General features: G+C 52.2%; 6 protein-coding genes across 6 annotated transcripts; 1 reads left to right on the top strand and 5 right to left on the bottom strand.

The window, feature by feature from the left end:
* Positions 1 to 75: 75 nt before the first annotated feature.
* On the bottom strand, positions 76 to 1,964 carry BD324DRAFT_580941 (ribonucleotide reductase; the record flags this gene model as incomplete). Its single annotated transcript, XM_022013474.1, has 11 exons — positions 76 to 212; positions 263 to 334; positions 386 to 437; positions 486 to 614; positions 673 to 687; positions 736 to 888; positions 940 to 995; positions 1,034 to 1,204; positions 1,254 to 1,295; positions 1,346 to 1,466; positions 1,518 to 1,964. The coding sequence occupies 11 exons, from the start codon at positions 1,962 to 1,964 to the stop codon at positions 76 to 78; spliced, it is 1,395 nt and encodes a 464-aa protein (XP_021870447.1).
* A 1,236-nt stretch (positions 1,965 to 3,200) lies between these two features.
* Positions 3,201 to 5,629, top strand: BD324DRAFT_580627 (hypothetical protein; the record flags this gene model as incomplete). The annotated part of the gene is made up of 5 exons (XM_022013449.1): positions 3,201 to 3,597; positions 3,648 to 4,377; positions 4,427 to 5,019; positions 5,095 to 5,409; positions 5,478 to 5,629. The coding sequence occupies 5 exons, from the start codon at positions 3,201 to 3,203 to the stop codon at positions 5,627 to 5,629; spliced, it is 2,187 nt and encodes a 728-aa protein (XP_021870446.1).
* A 538-nt stretch (positions 5,630 to 6,167) lies between these two features.
* BD324DRAFT_489307 (hypothetical protein) lies at positions 6,168 to 10,059 on the bottom strand. The gene is made up of 18 exons (XM_022012927.1): positions 9,814 to 10,059; positions 9,547 to 9,736; positions 9,309 to 9,358; positions 9,242 to 9,246; positions 9,137 to 9,186; positions 8,878 to 9,059; positions 8,504 to 8,815; positions 8,331 to 8,448; positions 8,169 to 8,278; positions 8,010 to 8,117; positions 7,871 to 7,954; positions 7,540 to 7,830; positions 7,270 to 7,497; positions 6,939 to 7,228; positions 6,752 to 6,890; positions 6,564 to 6,690; positions 6,398 to 6,505; positions 6,168 to 6,336 (listed from the first exon to the last, which is right to left on the bottom strand). Exons 1-18 carry the CDS (start codon positions 9,835 to 9,837, stop codon positions 6,239 to 6,241), a joined length of 2,514 nt encoding a protein of 837 aa, XP_021870445.1. The 5' UTR covers positions 9,838 to 10,059; the 3' UTR covers positions 6,168 to 6,238.
* A 333-nt stretch (positions 10,060 to 10,392) lies between these two features.
* On the bottom strand, positions 10,393 to 12,565 carry BD324DRAFT_609014 (hypothetical protein; the record flags this gene model as incomplete). Its single annotated transcript, XM_022014139.1, has 4 exons — positions 10,393 to 11,677; positions 11,737 to 11,835; positions 11,889 to 11,956; positions 12,017 to 12,565. The coding sequence occupies 4 exons, from the start codon at positions 12,563 to 12,565 to the stop codon at positions 10,393 to 10,395; spliced, it is 2,001 nt and encodes a 666-aa protein (XP_021870444.1).
* A 2,031-nt stretch (positions 12,566 to 14,596) lies between these two features.
* BD324DRAFT_651583 (NADP-dependent oxidoreductase domain-containing protein) lies at positions 14,597 to 15,842 on the bottom strand (the record flags this gene model as incomplete). Its single annotated transcript, XM_022018357.1, has 8 exons — positions 14,597 to 14,708; positions 14,771 to 14,997; positions 15,059 to 15,211; positions 15,265 to 15,284; positions 15,338 to 15,362; positions 15,414 to 15,472; positions 15,555 to 15,719; positions 15,779 to 15,842. 8 exons carry the CDS (start codon positions 15,840 to 15,842, stop codon positions 14,597 to 14,599), a joined length of 825 nt encoding a protein of 274 aa, XP_021870443.1.
* Positions 15,843 to 16,347: 505 nt separating this feature from the next.
* BD324DRAFT_642523 (Alpha/Beta hydrolase protein) lies at positions 16,348 to 17,697 on the bottom strand (the record flags this gene model as incomplete). The annotated part of the gene is made up of 7 exons (XM_022017490.1): positions 16,348 to 16,505; positions 16,563 to 16,755; positions 16,821 to 16,914; positions 16,978 to 17,085; positions 17,145 to 17,272; positions 17,341 to 17,413; positions 17,468 to 17,697. 7 exons carry the CDS (start codon positions 17,695 to 17,697, stop codon positions 16,348 to 16,350), a joined length of 984 nt encoding a protein of 327 aa, XP_021870442.1.
* Positions 17,698 to 17,784: the final 87 nt, after the last annotated feature.

The following is a 17,784-nucleotide window of genomic DNA, read 5'->3' as shown; positions in this document are numbered from 1 at the left end:
AAGAGATGTGCTTGATGTTCAATGCCTACAACTGTGAAATGTTACAACTGGAAACAGCTTCTCTCTAGATTATGTCTAAAAGTCCGCATCCAGGCGGAACACTCTTCTCGAAGTATGGTCTGCTTCCCCTGAAGAGTCGTGGCTTTTCTCGTACCCAGAGCCCCCCGATACGTTCGCCAGCTGGTAGGAGGAAACTCGTGATTCAAAAAAGTCTACGATATTGTGAGCTTGATACGCTGTGCCATGCGTCTTGAGGACTCACTAGCTTTCCCTTGCAGGGATATCAACTCCATCCATTCGAAGGGATTGAGAGCACCATAAATCTTGGAGTAGCCTGATTGGACTCAGCTTGCCTTCCTGGTGAAAGGAAGACACCAGAACCTACCCAGCGCGACGACGAGACGGTCGGCGACGAATTCAATGTATTGACACATCAACTGAGAGAGATGAGCTGAGCCTGATTTGATGAATCGAGAAACGCTCACGTCTGCATTGATGCCAATCAGAGCGACTGGAAGTGCTTCTGTGAGGAATTCCTTCTCGATGGCGACAGCCTCCGATACAATGTCATGGACCTGCTCAGACGAGCACCGATGGCGCAAATGATCATACAGCTGGAAATTGAACGTCAATTCGTGTGTGCCAGAGCAAAAATCCAAAGATGCAGCTCACGAGGCATGCAAAGTCCTACACAACGTAAGCGTCCATGATATTGAGCTGATCCATCAAGCTCACAGTATGCGTCCCTTCATCCCGGCTGATGAGCTCGTTGGAGAAAGTCAAGCCAGGCATGAGACCCCTCTTCTTCAGCCAGAAAATAGCCGCAAAGCTGCCAGAGAAGAATATGCCTTCCACACAAGCAAAAGCGACCAGTCGAACGCGGAAGGGCTGCACACGAGTTGTCAGAGTGAACAAAAGACGGTGGCGGGGTGAACATACCAGTTCCTCCGTTATGTACTTCAGAGCCCAATCTGCCTTTTTCCGAATACAAGGGACTGCGAAGACTCAGGTTAAGACTTGCTGTGCGACTCACTATTGTCGATTCCTCGAAATAGAAAATCCTTCTCTTTGGAATCCTTCACGTAGGTCTCGATCAAGAGTGAGTAGGTCTCCGAATGGACCTGTTCGATCATCGTCTGGTAGGCATAGAAAGCTCTCGCCTCGGCGATTTGAACGTCCATAGAGAATTGCGAGACGATGTTTTCTGGCGGCCTGATCAGCCTTCGTTTCACAAAACCTTTTGGTGGACTTACCACCGACTATGCCATCAGAAGCGGCAAAGAAGGCCAATATTCCTAGATAGATCAAGATGAGCCGAGTCGGCTAGCTTGACGCGATAGCTTACTGAGGATAAAAAACCGCTCGTTCTCTGTCAAACGCTCTTCCCAATCTCTCGCATCAAGGGCGAGGTCCAGCTCTTCTGCTGTCCAGAAAGACGCCTGGCACGCCTTGTACGCTTGCCATATCTGCAGAAGGTCAGCTCTAACGTTCGCAGAATGTGGGATGAAGTACCATACAGATCTGAACCGGATCGGGAAGAGAACAAAGCGATGGTGGGATTCCTTCAGGATGTCCTCATCTTCTTCCTCCGGAAATCTCCGGCTGACCCCCTCACCCTCCTTCTTCTCCTCTGTATGTGAGGTTTGACCGTTGATCTGACGACTGGTCGAGCTCTCCCCCCTCACGTCACTGCCCGCCAAAGTCGTGCTGTCGAGCCTCTCCTCCAATGATGGGCGAGAGTCCCACATTGGGCGAATTTGAGATATCCTTCCCATGTCTTCTAGATCATCGACGCTAGTTGCTGCTGAGCAGATGGAAGGAGAGGGGGAGGCAGATCGAGTTCGGGATAAGAGCTTGTGAGGTCGAGTGAATAAATCTGGATGTAAAAGCTTTGTCGATGATGAGCTGGAAGCGGCGAGAGGGGAGGGTATGGAGGAGGATCGAGGAAGAATCGAGGTGGACATGCGGTTCGGATTAAGTATCAAGAGGACAGGTGATCGATTGGAGAGGAGATATGCCTGAAGTGGATCTGATTAACTGTATTCCAAGCTCGCGACGGACCTGTGACCGATGGTCCCAATGTGTTGAAGCTGTTCGATGATGTACACTAGCAACCTGACTGACTCCAATTGAAGCGACCAAATCGTCAACATTTTTCGCCGCTTATAGCTTGGGTTCCCCTTTGAAATTTTGATTCCGTCATCCATGAGCCACGTGGCGAGCGGATGACCTCCGGAACGGTTTGGAAAAAGTTCGAGAGCATCGATGATGGATGGGGTTATAAACCATTATTGTCTCTCGACAGTCAAGCCATGATGAGAGGATTGAGCAGGCAGTGTCACTGCTGTCAGGCTCTGGATAGAGTCTCTAGAGCTAGATTGGCTCATCTGCCCTCCCGTTCATTCGCGACTTCCTCTCTGCGAGCTGCAAATGGAGCAGAGCAGCCAGTCAAGTTGCCATCGAGGAATTGGGGAGAGCTGAAACGAGCACCGCCGCCAGCTGCTCAATCGAACCCAGCCTCACCTCCTTTTAGACCAGTGGGAGGCTTTGGAAAGCAGAATGGACAGCTGGGCTCTGGCACACATGCTCGGGATCAGCCAGTCAACCAGTTCCAACCTCGTGTCTGGAATAACGGAGCTGGGAGTTTCAGAAGGGACGATCCGCCGTCAGACAATCGATTTGGGATGAACTTGGGTCGTTCCCAGCCATCGGTACCGAGGAATCAATTTGCACCTCCCGAGTCTCAGCATGGCGAAGCCGGACGTAATCAATTCTCACCGCGAACAACGGATGGCTTCACACCTCCACCTCGAGCTCAGAACCCCCTTGAATCTCGTTCTCAAGGTCCAGCCGGAAGACAAGGAGGTTTTGGGTTTCATCGGGGCACCGGACCGCGTAAAGGCGGACCATCCCTTCCTCCAGCTAGAGATTGGAGTCTTGATCGGCCGAGACCGCCAACGGTATTTGGGGAAAAGCGGTATGACGACTTGGGACCACCACCACGACCTAGCGGTTTTGGAGTACGAACGACGCCTGCTAGTGGCACTTCCAGAGCTGCTGATCGAGCGACAGGATTTACAGGTATGGATAAGAATCGGCGTCAGTCACCTTTGCCCTCCACTCCTGTAGATCGCGATCAGCGTGGACAATCATCCAAGGCAAGAAGTGCAGTGGAAAAAAGTTCGGCGGAGGAACCGGAGATGGCTATGGATGAAGTAGGAGATACGGACTTGGACGTGGATAGTGGCGGTGATTCCTCACGGAGAAGCGGAAAGCAGAAGAAGGTCTCCCTCAGTTTCAGGGATCGATTTCAAGCAGGCGAAGAGGATGACGAAGAGTTTGTCATCACTCGTGCATCCTCTGTTCAGAAGACGGACCGATTTGAAGCAGGACCTACGCCCGAAGAGAAAGAAGCGAGAAGAAGAAAGAAGCAAGAAGCTGCCCGTATCAAGCAATTGCAAGCTGAACGACAAGTCTTTATCCCTTCTTCAGTGACCGTTGCCAGGCTAGCTGGGATATTAGGCCTAAAATGGTCTCGGTTGCAGATCCGAATGGCTCAACTGGGCATGACAGAGGAGCAGAGACGGTCAGACTATAGTGAGCCAAGTCATCGCCGTTGTCTGAATGTGACTGACATCCGTCACTAGTGCTCACGGAAGAGGAGGCCGTCAATGTCGCTCTGGAATTTGGATTTGATCCCAAGATTGATGACGAGGCATTCTTCGATATTATTCCTCAGCCGGACACTCCCGACGTCATTTACCCTCTCCGTCCACCCATCGTGACCATCATGGGTCATGTCGATCACGGCAAGACGACATTATTGGACTCACTACGGAATACAGCGGTCGCTGCGGGCGAAGCTGGAGGTATCACTCAACATATCGGAGCGTTCTCAGTGAACTTATCTGATCTTCAAGGTGGGACAGTGACTCCAGGACAAGAGACCACAATCACCTTTTTGGACACGCCTGGTCACGCCGCGTTCACCGAGATGCGAGCCAGAGGAGCGACCGTGACGGACATTGTCGTCTTGGTTGTCGCTGCAGATGACGGTGTCATGCCTCAAACGAGAGAAGTTTTGAATCTCGTCAAGGAGGCTGGGGATGATGTCGGACTCGTCGTGGCCATCAACAAGGTGGACAAGTCGAGCGTTGACGTTGAAAAGATCAAGAGCGGTCTCGGAGCGGAAGGCATCCACTTGGAAGAAGATGGCGGAGATGTGCCCAGCGTCAGAGTGTCTGGTCTGACAAGACTTGGATTGGACAACCTGGTGGAGACACTGTCAACTTTGGCTGAGCTCAGAGAGTTGCGGGCTCGAAACGATGGTCAAGCGGAAGGCTACGTGCTGGAGTCCAACAAGGACATTGGGAAAGGGTACGTGGATCGTACGGGGCCTCGTCTTCCATCGCTCACTTTGACACAGCAACATCGCCACCGTGCTGGTGACCAAGGGGACCTTGCGAGTTGGATCCTACATTGTCGCTGGAACCACTTTTTGTCGAGTACGGACTATGATCAATGATCAGGGACAGAATTTGGATTTGGCTGGACCAGGTACACCCGTCCAAGTCACTGGATGGAGAGAGTTGCCTGAAGCTGGAGACCAACTTCTCGAGTCTGTCAATGGGGAGCACGAGGCCAAGAGGGCGATCGCTAATCGGATCGCCGCGCAAGAACAGCAAAAAATGTTATCCGATATTGAAGTGATCAATGTCAAACGACAGGAAGATCGTCTCCGACACGAGCTTGAGACCGAGGAAGAGAAAGCCATCAAGCTGGCTGGCGGTAATCTGGTTCTTCATCGAATCGAACAGGCTCGACGAGCGACTGTGCTTGCTCGGGAGAATCAAATCAAGGAACTTAGATTAATCATCAAGGGAGATGTCAGTGGGACTGTCGAAGCTGTAGAAGGTGCCTTATCGGGCATTGGAAACAAAGAAGCCGTGGTCAAGATTGTCTCGACGGGTGTCGGAGCAGTCACAGAATCCGATCTGGCGATGGCCGAGGCCAGTGAGGGTAAGTCGGGACAGGCACAGGCAGGATACACATCGAAAAAGACAGGAGACAATGCTGATAACATGGATGTTTCAGGTCTGATTATTGGTTTCAATGTCGATTGTCCGAGACCAGTGCAACAGCTCGCTAAGCAATTAAATGTCCCTATCCACTTGGAGACGGTCATCTACCGTTTGATCGAAACTGTGCGAGCCAAGACGGCTGCTCTCCTCCCGCCCGCCATCGAGTACAGGACCAATGGAGAAGCTCTGGTTCAACAGGTGTTTGAGATCACCCTGAAGAAGAAGCAAAAAGCATACATTGCCGGATGTAAAGTATCACAGGGAAGTATCAAGCGGGGAAGTCTTGCCCGTGTCTTCCGAGGTCCAGATAGGCAACTCGTCTTTGAAGGTCAGTCATCCTTTTTCATGAGCTCCGTCAGTTCAAAGTGTCGGCTGGCTGACCCAGAGGGTTCGCAGGTGAAATTGAGACCCTCAAGCATCTCAAGAAAGACGTGGACGAGATCCGAAAAGGTACAGAGTGCGGTGTAGGTCTAGCCAATTTCAAGGATCTCAAAGAGGGCGATGAGATTGTGGCGGTGACCAAGGTGGAAGTACCGAGAACGCTGTGATGTCCAGGATCGCATGCATCTATACACCCAATCCGCAGGTCTGCTCGCGGTCCACGTCATCTATCGGCACAAAGCTTCCTATCAAGTGCATATTCTCACCAGCACCGCTCCTGATCAGGCGAAGAATGTAGGGAACCAAATGCCTTCCTTAAAGCACTGGCACCAACGAAGCTTTTCCCACTCTGTTGGCATAGATTGATGGAGCACAGATACATGAATGGTACGGAATGATCTTTCGCACCGATCATACGTATCACTCTGTGAGACTACGGGCTATATCTCCCACATTTTCCCCTGACTACAGAGACGGCCAGCAGAATCCAAGCGGGATCATAGGGACCCGAAGCGGCTTATTACTGAAACAGTCCTCGAGGTCTGCCCGATGCCAAACTGTCACAAAGTTCGTCGTCAAGCGAGCGAAGCCTGACGAGAAGTATTGCCAACCAATGAAGTCACCGTACAACTGAATAAGAGTCGTTCAGCCATGCAGTGTCGTACCTTGGACTGTGGAGAATTGGGGGACGATTAGAAGAACTTGCAGCGGCGGCCTCGATCCGTCTCCGTCGTCAAGCTGATGAGCGATGGAGGTTCCTTGGACTCCCATCGCGTTCAGAATATCCAATGCTTCTTTGTCAATGGTAAGGAAGTAGCGGGCGGGACGTCGCACAAAATCCCATCCGCCTTGACGATGTAGGTTTCGGGATCGACTACGGGTCAGGTCACGTCAGTGGGCGGCGGCGCGTCATCTGCTTCGTCTTTCCCACTGACCTTCCATCTTAGGCGTAGCATCATTCAACTTCATATCCTTTTTCCCTATATTCCTACAGTTTTTCACGGCTTCGACACGTTTCTTGAGCCCGTACTGCGACTTGATATCTAGTTCAAAGGTGACGGCAAACGTGAGTCCAGCTCTGCCGAACATGAGATCACCCACCCTTATCGACGGCCGCTTGACTGACCCAAGCGATCGAGTTCATGGCTACGCTTCCGGCGTTCGCGCCCCACTGAGGACGGCCATAGGAAGGTTGAACAGTGGGTATAGATCCATTCGACTCGCCGACCTATGAGAACTGTCAGCGAAAAGAAAAGAACACTACGAGTCTCTCTCTCTCTCTTTCTGACCTGAGCCCATGCGATCACTCCTCCCTTTATCACGGTTTCAGCTCGAGTTCCGAAGAATTCGGGTTTCCACAGAACCAAATCTGCCAAACAGCCTTTGGCAATGTGTCCGACCAGGTGAGACATGCCATGTGTGATGGCTCTAGGGTTTGTGCGTCAGGCAAGTGGCATGAAACGAGGGCAAACTCACGGGTTGATGGTGTATTTGGCAATATACCTCTTGACCCGCTCGTTATCTCTTCCATCGATATCACCATCCAGAGGTCCTCTCATTTCGCGCATCTTTGCTGCGGTTCTCCATGTCCTTGCGACGACTTCGCCGATTCTCCCCATCGCGAGGGCGTCGGATGATATCATTGATATGGCTCCCGTGTCCTGAAGGACATCCTCCGCTGCGACGGTCTCGGCTCGAATACGCGAATCTGCAAAGGCAATGTCTTCAGGGATAGACTTATCCAGGTGGTGACAGACCATGAGCATCTGTGAACCGTGTCAGAGGGCTGTCGTTGCGTATGACTCACATCGAGGTGCTCATCCAGTGTATTGACGGCGAAAGGTCGGGTTGGGTTTGTCGAACTCGGTAGGACGTTTTCATACTCGCATACTCGGATAATATCCGGCGCATGACCACCACCGGCGCCTTCAGTATGATAGGTGTGGATCGTTCGACCCTTGAATGCGGCAACGGTCTGCTCCACGAACCCACTTTCGTTTAGAGTATCAGTGTGAATATTGACCTGAACGGTAAGCTCCTGGCTCAATTGGGCCCGACGCATCGCAGTCTGTCTCACCTGAACGTCATATTCGTCTCCCATGGCCAAGGACCGATCGATGACTTCGGGCGTAGCTCCCCAATCTTCATGGACCTTCAGACCACAGGCGCCAGCCTCAATGACATCCCTCATGCCTCTGACGCCCGAATCATTCCCTTTCCCGGTGAACCCAAAGTTGAGAGGTATCTCATCCGTAGCAGCGAGCATGGTCTGCATGTACCACTTTGAGGAAGTGCACGTTGTCGCTTTCGTCCCTTCAGCAGGACCTGTCCCTCCGCCAACGAGGGTGGTGATGCCAGTCGACAGCGCCTTAAAGAGTGAGAACACGTGACGACGGTCGACTACTTACCTCTTGCCACATGTCAGCAGTGATGAAATGGACGTGAACGTCGATGGCACCCGCAGTGACTATGAGCTTTTCTCCCGCCACGACCTGGGTATTTTCAGCGTCACCAACCTTCTTTCTCGCCAGTTCAGTGCTTGCTTACCTCGGTGCACGACCCCACGATCATACCATCTGTGACACCCTCCATGATATCAGGATTTCCAGCTTTGCCAATGCCAGCAATGACACCATTTTTGACACCAATGTCGGCCTGAGCGTGGCGTCAAAGACGTCGTCCAAACTCCTGTCCTCCTTCACTCACCTTGTAAATTCCTGACCAGTCGATGATCAACGCGTTGGTGATGACAAGATCCAATACTTCTTGATCTGATCGATTGGAAGCTTGTCCAGCACCATCACGAAGGACCTTGCCTGTAGCGGATTGTTCAGCTTGACAATCGCTCGTCATCCCCGTCGCACTCACCGCCTCCAAACTTGCATTCATCTCCGTAGACCGTGTAATCCTTCTCGACCTCTATCCAGAGATCCGTATCGGCCAGTCTTAGCCTGTCGCCAGTAGTCGGTCCAAACATGGAAGCATACTGAGCAGCAGTAGTTAATGGAATCGAGCTTCAGCACCAAGAGAGGCCAACTTACCACCTCCCTATCCATCTCCGGGACGACTCCTTCCTCGACTGTCTCCTGCATCCGGTGTCCGAAGCCACCACGCTCGACATACTTAGCAATATCCGTATGACGCCTACTTTCATCGAATCGCCCTGATCCGATGCCATTGCCTCCCGAGATGAATTTGGTGCCTCCAAACTCGACCATCGAAACAGTCTTGCGTTCCCCAGGTTCGAATCGTACAGCTGTGCCCGCCGCGATGTCAAGATGCAGACCATAGGATAACAGTCTGTCAAAGACCAGAGACGGATTGGTCTCGAGAAACGGGTAGTGGGACCCAACCTGAGCGTGACTTTGTCGTTAGTGCCTTGTGACGGTCTAACGAGTCCAATCGTAAACCCCACTTGGATCGGCCTATCACCTTCATTTTTCACTTGGATGAGCCACCTCTTCCGCCCTTCATTCAGTTTGATCTTCTCCTTGACGCAAATCACTTGACCTGGGAGGGGTGCGAGGGAAGGCAGAGGAATAGGGAAGAGGTCTTCGGAGGGAAGAGGCAGGAAAGAGCCGTATAGGGCATGTGCCACTTTGAGTGTCAAGGCCAGGACCGTAGGAGCGTCAGCGCCGAGTTCTGCCCAGTGGTACCCAATATTGATGACGTACGGTTACCTGAGTCCGAGCAGATTGGATCGTGTACAGTCACCAGGAAGGTTCTACAGGTCATTCTCTGTTAAGCGAAGACTTGACATTGTATGTCAAAAGACATACCCATCCTACAATCGATCCCTCGTCAGCTCTGCACACCGCTATGCCTCGATGAGCTTGCAAGACTCACTGGAAAAGTCCCCTCTACTTGGATATCATGTATAGACTCCGGTACACCCTCTGTCCCACCACGAGCATCAGTTTCGTCCCACTAGGTGCCCTCAGTAACTCCATAGACAAGTCCGGACTTCCCAGCGACCGCCCGCTCATCCCATCTTTTTCTAAGACGGGATCTCAAGGGCTCGCCTCTCAGGAGCCCTCTCTCGCATGGCATCATCCCTCCCCCTTGTAGTTCACCAAGCACTCACCCATCACATGTCTTCTACCTAACATCTGTTTGCCTAAATCCATCAATTGAGCGACGCTATGCCTTCCATCACGGATATACTCGTGTAGCTGGAATGCGATGAGAGCGATGGTTTCTGATCGGTTCAATTGAAGTCCACGAGCGAGTCGACGTTGTGCTAAGGAACCAAGCGTGTAGAGTAAGAGCTTGTCCTGGCGTGTGCAAGTCAGCTCAATCCAGCTAGACTCTCCATTTCTAAGATTCCCTGCGGATAGCTACTCTGACTCACTCGCTCGCGAGGGAGTAGGTGCATCTTCGTTCACCGCTCCGAAAGAGATGGACAAGGTCAGCTCTGCGCGACCGGCTCTGAGAGAACACGGCAGAGATGCAGCGGGGTCTATGGAGGTCTCTTCCGTGTCGATCAGAGTCGGATAAGGTGAGCGGAGTGAGCTGTACAGAGTCGAAGAAACCGAATGGTGTCGAAAATGAGGTTATACTGCTCATTCAAGGACATCTCTTATCGGCTTCGGACAAAGGATCGCATTTCACCGGTTATCTCAGTTCGCCCCCGGTGGTGGAGGTCTGTTCGCTCAAATGACATTCTCAAAACCTCCAATTCTGACGTCCCCTACTCTGGTCGCCGTCAGAGCTCATGACTTGTGTTGGATCCAACACGATACATCAAGACAATCATTTTAATCCTTGCGCCTCTGTTGCGAACGATGGTGAATTTCCTTGTAATCTAGATTGTACAACTGATAGAAAACGTCTTGTATGGTATGACATGGACCCAATATGTCCCTTATAACCTTCCAGTATTCTTCCATTACACCGTCCATGATGCGCAGTGCTCCACGGAGCTTGGATCCTATGGCGGAAGACTGGCTTCCTCGTATAGATCCTCATCATCATTGTTCAGGTTGATGGGCGGTGCACTAGGTGGAACCGACTCTTCCTCTTCCATTGGCGGAGCTGATGGTCCCATAGAATCGTCCTCTCCTGCTGTTGCGGGAGGGGCAGAGGGAAGTAGATGAAGCGAGTCATGTCGGGCCAGTGGGTTCTCCGGAATGAGGGAATGACGAACAGGTCGAGGAGGTTCAGGCAGGTGCCCCGGTACCGGACGACTAGGTTTGGAGGCGGAAGATGATCCGACATCTTGGGCCAGATCAACCGCCTCGAAACCTTCCGCGTCGACCTCGACGACTGGAGCTGAAGGTCCAGCTTCGGTGACTCCCTCCATCGCTGGCGCAGAGGGTGCAGATCCGCCGAGTCTCATTCTCTCCAACACACGCTTATCATCCGTCGCGACGTGTGCCATACTGCTACTCTGTTGTTCTCGCTCAAACGCCAATGGGGAGCTCGGACGTGGGAGAGCTGTCTTGCCCTCTGATCGTTGAACAGCAGCGAGAGCAGCCTCAGATTCAGGGGTTGTCGGAGCAGGGTAATATCCTGGCGCACCGACCTTATCCGTCCCTCGAGGCATGCGACTGGCTTGCTCGTCTCCATCGGCGTCGAGTCCAGGTGGTGATCGTGATCTCGATGGAGCGGATGATCCCGACGCATCGTGCATGTTGTAGCTCCTCACAGAGGCCGGTCGATAAGCCGGTAAGAAGAATTGAGGTGGTGGTTCGTTAGGGTACTCCAATTGAGGTTCAGCGGGACGAGGTGCATGGTGATCAGTGTGTTGGTTGGATTCTGCACTGCTTTGAGTCGTGGTTGGTGAAGTGTGAGAACTATGCGCTACAGAATCCGAAGCTGAAGTCGTTGAGCCTGAACGTCCAGAGGCCGACAGTATTTGATGAGTTGGAGCATCGACCGGCTCGATCGGTTTGGGCTCTTCATATATGATCTCTTGGGTGGCGTGATTGTCGTCGCCGCCATCCTCATCATCGTCATCTCCTTTGCCCGACTTGCGTCTCCTGAGCCCATTTCTCCACTTCCTGACCTTTGTCTGAACAAATGTCGATTGCTTTTTCCTCCTCTTTCGAATACCATACTGATTGTCAATCTGTTCCAATTGAGTCCTGAGAACAGAATCAAAGCCAGTGCTAGATTGTTCATCGGATATTCCAGCGGCCGCGAGAGCCTTGCGTCGTGCCCTCTCGGCGCGACGTTTGGCTCGTCGTTGAGCTTTGCGTCGATTGAGGGCGAGCCTGGAAAATACAAGTCAGCAAAGGTCGACGCAGAGCTCCGTGCGATTGAAGAGACGTACATAATGATGGCGACCACGATGAACGCAGCGAGGATCAAGGAAGCGGCTGCGATGAGCGGGACGCGGTAATAGCTTGTTCGAACGTTTGGAGCGCCCCAACTGTGGATCGCATGGTCAGCGCATAGTCCCGTTGAACGATGCATCCAACGCACCCTTTCGGCAGCGTTGCCTCGATTGCAAAGTCAGTTCCGTTTGCGACGACTTCGTTGTGACCGACGGACTGAAAAGAGGACGATATTAATGATCCGAAAATGATATCGATACGCTTCCATTCACTCACGTCTGACGCGGCACGACCGTACAATTTCCAACCCTGATCACTCTTGTGCCATTCTCCTGACGCATCGCGCGTGAGGATGAGTGGTAGAGCGGTTTCTTGGACCTGTTGAACGGATGTCGGTAAGCCCGTCGGCGTGTACGAAAGTGTAGAGGTTTCCTCATGGTAATTTCCATATACCGAGGTCGGACTAGCATCGTGATGTGTAGATGTGGGTTGATAATTGTGATAGGGGGGTGGAGCGGCCTGGGCGAGAGGTAGGAGAGCGAGTAACAGTGGACCGGGTTTGCGCGGTGGTCTACGTTTACGCGGCGTGTAGGGTATCAACGATGGTGGCGGTGAAAGTAAGGAAGGTGGTGCGTGAGATGAGGGATAATATCGACGTCTTCTGGATTGTTTTCTAGACCATCGACCGAGGTCTGTTTCATCATGAGAAGGGACAGGTTGATGATCGAGATACGTAGAAGGTCCAGCATGGTCGATATCAGAGGAGGATGAAATGTCCACCATCAAGCTGTGGTCGGGCGCCGCACAATACGCCTCCTCCTCCATGATAGTCTCAGTCTTCATCCTTTTCTCTTTTTATTCCTTTCCTCCCTGCCCTATATCCTCAGTGTCCTATCCATGATGTTGGAAGAGAGAGAGACAAGGTCCAAAGAGAGGTCAGATGATGACGAGGGCGGATTGAATGGTGATGATGAAAGAGAGAGAGAGAGAGAGAGAAAGAGAGAGAAGGAGTGAAAAAGCGTGCCCCCCTTCCCCCTATCCTTGCTTCTCTTGCCAGAGAGGTCCTCCTCGGCCCGTACAAAACTTTTGTTACAGAAAAAGAACCAGGCAGAAGCAGGCCTATTCTGAGATACTGCAATGCGCGAAAAAAAAAACTCAGAGAGAGAGTGAGAGAGAGTGGTCCGTCTATGTGAAGGGGCGGGGGTGCCAGGTGAGGAGAGAAGAGTCAAAGAATAGACTGAGACTGGGTGAATGTATTTTTAGCCATGAAAAATGGAGTAGTAGGGTAAGGGAGGGGAGGCGAGAGGAACGAGCGAAATGGACTCGGACGCCAGAAGAGTGTTCCGTGACCAGATCCGATGGGAAATAGACAGCACGGGTGAGATGTTTCGACACCGATCCCGTTTGAGTGTATATATAGATAGGTGCAGAGGTCCAAGAATGGGGTGTGAGGTGATTATTATAAATTGAGAAAGAGTGGCCAAAAGACCCCGTTATGCGTTGAGTGTCACGGCGGGATAAGAAGCGGTGTTGATGTCGATGAGACAGAGAGATGGGCTATCCACGGCTGGAACACTGTGACTGTGAGGATGGTATGGATGGGTGAAGGGATGGATGGATGTGACGTGGGGGTGATCGTCGTTCATTGGTGTTGCTCCCCTTTCCCCCCCCCCCATAGACCTGAGGTCGCCCGCGGGTTTGACGGGCTTCACAGCGAGAGAGCAGGGCAGAGAGGGGTTTCGGGATGTTATTCCAGTCCCTCTCCTCTCCCCTTGCGCCCCTCTTCCTTTCCCTCTTCTGACCTTCGGGTATAGGGCCGAGAGGGAAATTACCGCATCAGGGCAAACAAGGGGTTAAGGTATAATCATCATTAGTAACTCTAGTGACTAATCAGAAATCCTAATACACTCCTCCTCCCTTTGAGTCGTGGCGCCACAGACGGACGGACGAGTTATTGGAGTCAAACACGCTTGTGAGATACCACCGTATCATGCTTCAGGAACTCTCCTGACTGACAGATTCAAGCGTTCAAAGTGCAAGGAACCGACGCTCAGCCCTGCCGTGGGAGAAAAAACGTCTCACGCGATCATGAATAAAAGCGAATACGCCCTTACGGACGTTAGACGTAGGAACCGGGTCCGGCCGAGTGTGTGGCGGACAAGGGTCTGGCTCGAACTTTTACCTCACCGTTGATCAGCTTCATCAAATTGTCATCCATTATGGCCTGGAGGAAGAAACATGCATCAGGTGCACACGATGGACAATTATTCCAACTCGTGAACGGCTTCCCTTATGCCACCGAACGACTACTTTGCAACTTGAGTGGTCCTCTCGAACCTCATCCGAGGTTAGAGGTGTCATGTCGGTGAACGCGGACACCCTCTCGGGGCCGGGTACCAGTCTTCATTCATTCCCACAAATGTGCCACTCCAGCTAATTGACCGCCGATAGGCTTCTGCCGAATGATCAAGCTTAAAATTTGCCATACCGATGGACCTGGTCAGTCCCTCCCCTTTGAGCAATTCGAGTTCCTCCGCGCTTCTTTGTCAGTTTCACAGCGCCCGCCCTCTCCACCACCACCCGGGGCGCCCCTGTTACTGCTACACACAGACAGGGAAGCGATCTTTCGGTCTGTGAATCGCTGAGCTTCCAGCTTCCTTAAATGAGCTCAATGAGAACAAAGGGAGCTGCTTTAAACGGGTCCAGAGAGTTCCGCTGACGTGTTGCTGTAATAGAATGGCCTTCATGATTGGATAAGCTGAGTACACATGTAGAATGGCAAGAGAGCGCGATTCTGTGTTTGCGTCATGATACCCATATGCGCCTGCCCTTCGTCGATGCCCAGCCCTACTTTATCTAATCCTTCTTTGCAGCTTTCGCGATCTCCTGGATCTCCTTCTCACTCAAAGGAGACATTTTGGTAAACGCCTCTAGCATCTGCCCTCGTCGCTCAGCATCTCGAGAGGTGCTGAAAAGCAATATGAGCGACTGATGTGGCACGAAAGAAAGAGCGACCAGACTATCACTCACGTCACGACTGTACCTCCTCCATACTGTGCCGCCCAAGCCAAAAGGACTTGTGCGGGCGTCGCCCCCTTTTCTTTGGCAATCCTCTCAACGACAGCGTCTTCGTTGCCGCCTGGTGCTTTTAATGATCCAAGAGGGCCATAAGCCTGAAGATGGATGTGATGTTTATCGCTGATTTCTTTGGCTTTGGCGACGGCAGGTGTAAGTGCCAGAGCGGGGTTATACCGGATCTGGGAGTAGGATATAAAGAATGAGTCCACTCAAGCTCGTGCTTGGGACAGTACTACTCACCTGGTTGACCGCCGGAGGCACCGTCCATACCTTTTCCAGCTGCTCCAAATGCTCTTGCATAAAGTTTGAAACGCCGATAGACTTGGTCAGGCCTTCCTTCTTTAGGTCTTCCATGGTTTTCCAGACATCAGCGTAGGATACGTCGGCGATCGCCTAGTTGCAGAGAGTCAGTGTGTGGGTTTCCTGGAGCCGGGCCATCGACCCACATTAGGATTGTGGATGAGGACTGAATGTAGGTCGATCAACATACACCCATTCTGTCAAGCGCGTTTCACTCACACATGTCGACGTGGTCTACTCCGAGCTATGATGCGTCAGAACCATTCGATCGAACAGGTCCGATGTTGCCGCTCACCTTTTCCAATTCGTCCTGGAGAGATCCGCGAGGATCCACAGTTCCATTGCGTTTAACGACTAAGGTGATCCGATCAGCGCTTCGCTACCATCTTTGCCCCTCTTGCCCTCTTGCGCTCCTGAGCCGAGTCACTTCACTCACACTTTGTCAAGATGTATAGATCCTCTCGTTTCCCTCCCCATTCCTTGATGGCTTGTCCGACGTACTCTGAATTACCGTAAGACTGAGCCAGGTCCAACGAATCGAAACCCGTTTCCAGAGCCCCCGCCACGGCCTCACGGCATTCTTTTTGATAGAAAGCGGAGCCTGATTGTGTATCGTATCAGCAGCGCATGATATTGGAGGATTCTATAGCCCCAGCTTACCCGTCCCGAAGCCTACAACTGGGATCGAGGTCCCGTCATTGAGCTTGACTCTAGGGATCGACATGCTGCTCGTATTGTACGGCACGGATGAGGATTGATGTACAAGTTTGGCAGGCAGGGCAAGCCTGAGCAATGTGTTGAAGAAGAGTATGATGGACTGAGTCGCCTGTAGACGAATGCGGCTGCTCGTACAGGAAAGATGAAGGAATGGATGGCCTCGATGAATGGCGTCAGTCTTGATAATCGCCCATCGGAAACAACGGGCATCCCCGATGGACGGTTCGTCGGCGAATAATTGCGTGTCAGGCACGTGAGCATTTCCGTGAGAGCCCCCTTGCATGTTTTGGCAAGAGGCTCCGGCTACGATGCTTTGAATGCACAAGAACGTAAGGAGGGTTCAAGATGACCAACCGGTCCGGACAGAGGACCGGTCGGATCCTCTGAATCCAGTGATTGCGACGCAGCCGAGTAGGAGACTAAGTTTACTAGGCACAGGCCAAAGATCGTCAAGCATAACTCCGCGGCCTTCGCCCCGCCTGTACAGATCCCTCACAGTCCATTGCTTCCTGCTATGCCGACTCGATGAAGTCTGAGACCACTCTGATCGTTTCAGCAGGTTGTTCCGCATGCACCCAATGCCCGGCATCAAGCGTGACCAACTTCATGTTTGGGAAGAAGGCCTCAGCTGTGGGTATATTGTGCCGATTCAGATACTTGGAGTGCTCGCCTGGCACAAGTCTGCGTCAGGACAAAAATCCTCTACTGGGATGGAGATCGACCTCACCCTTTAGGAACAAGGTGGGACCTCGCCATTCTGGTGAACCCCAGCTCACGGGCGGAGGAGGATCATACGGGAAGCTACCGAGTGATTCGACGGAGGCGGAGAGTAAAGGGAGGGGTATACGAAATTGAAGCACAGGTTCGGGTCCAGAGGACATTTTGGTGTTGGTCAGGAGGAATTGTCTAGTTGAGAGGATCTGGGTGCAGAAGGTAATCATCAGCTACAAACTCCGGGGGCCCCTTTAAGCGATCTCAAACCCACCGGCTCCGTCTTTCTCAGTATCTCGTCTGCTTCTGCTCTTGACTTGACGCGCTTCTCGTTAATCTCCATCATCGCCTCGGTATACGCTGCGAATCTGAGTCGGGAAGCTCATAAGCGTTCAAATTTTCGCCCCCGCCGCGCGTTTGCGCTCGCTCACTCTGGCGAAAGACGTCCTTTCGCAGGTGACATGTCGACACTGATAAGCGATCGAAGTGGACTGTTGAGTCGATCATTCAGAGCGAGAGCCATGACGCTCTTTCCACCCCTAAAATCCCGTGATATCAGCTTCAAGTCTAGGATTCTCATGCCAAATTTCGCACCCACATGCTGTGACCTAAGAGATTGACCCCGTTATCCAGATTGGCAGTTCTGAAGAAATGGGCAATGTCCTCCGCCATCGCAGCATAGGTATGAGGTTCAGCATGAGGTGATGCACCGTGGTTGCGGAGGTCCTGTAGATCCCCAGATCAGTTCTGAGACAGATTCGCTTCACTGCAGGAGGGGGGAGAAACAAACGTACCAAGGTGTAGACCCGCATCCCGAGTCTCTGAGCGAAAGCCTTTGCGAGGGATCTCCAGTTTTGCTTTGACCCGCTGAATCCACCAGGTGTCAGAAGATAAGACCTGTTAATTTCATGACAGGCTCACAATAGACCATGACAGATGACCAGAGTCTGATCTGATGCGCTGGCAGCCTGAGGCTCGACAAGATCAAAAGCCAGGTCAACGGGTTTAATATCGTTAGGCCATGTTGAATAACCGCGGGGGCGCGGTGTGGACCGCACGACTGGAGCTCTCGATCGGAGTGCACCTCTACAGCTCGGCTGCAGGAGTATCTGAGATTGCCATAGTAGTCTCGAGCTAGTCGCTGTGGACATCGTCAAGCTTGGGCGTACTCGTGGGTAAATCTTCCTCCAAGACTCAGCAGCAGCAGCAGCAACAGCAACGACAACGACAACACGTGC

This window comes from Kockovaella imperatae, assembly GCF_002102565.1.
Source record: "Kockovaella imperatae strain NRRL Y-17943 chromosome Unknown BD324scaffold_8, whole genome shotgun sequence".
Taxonomy (NCBI): domain Eukaryota; kingdom Fungi; phylum Basidiomycota; class Tremellomycetes; order Tremellales; family Cuniculitremaceae; genus Kockovaella; species Kockovaella imperatae.
This window is presented reverse-complemented; position numbering and strand designations above follow the sequence as displayed.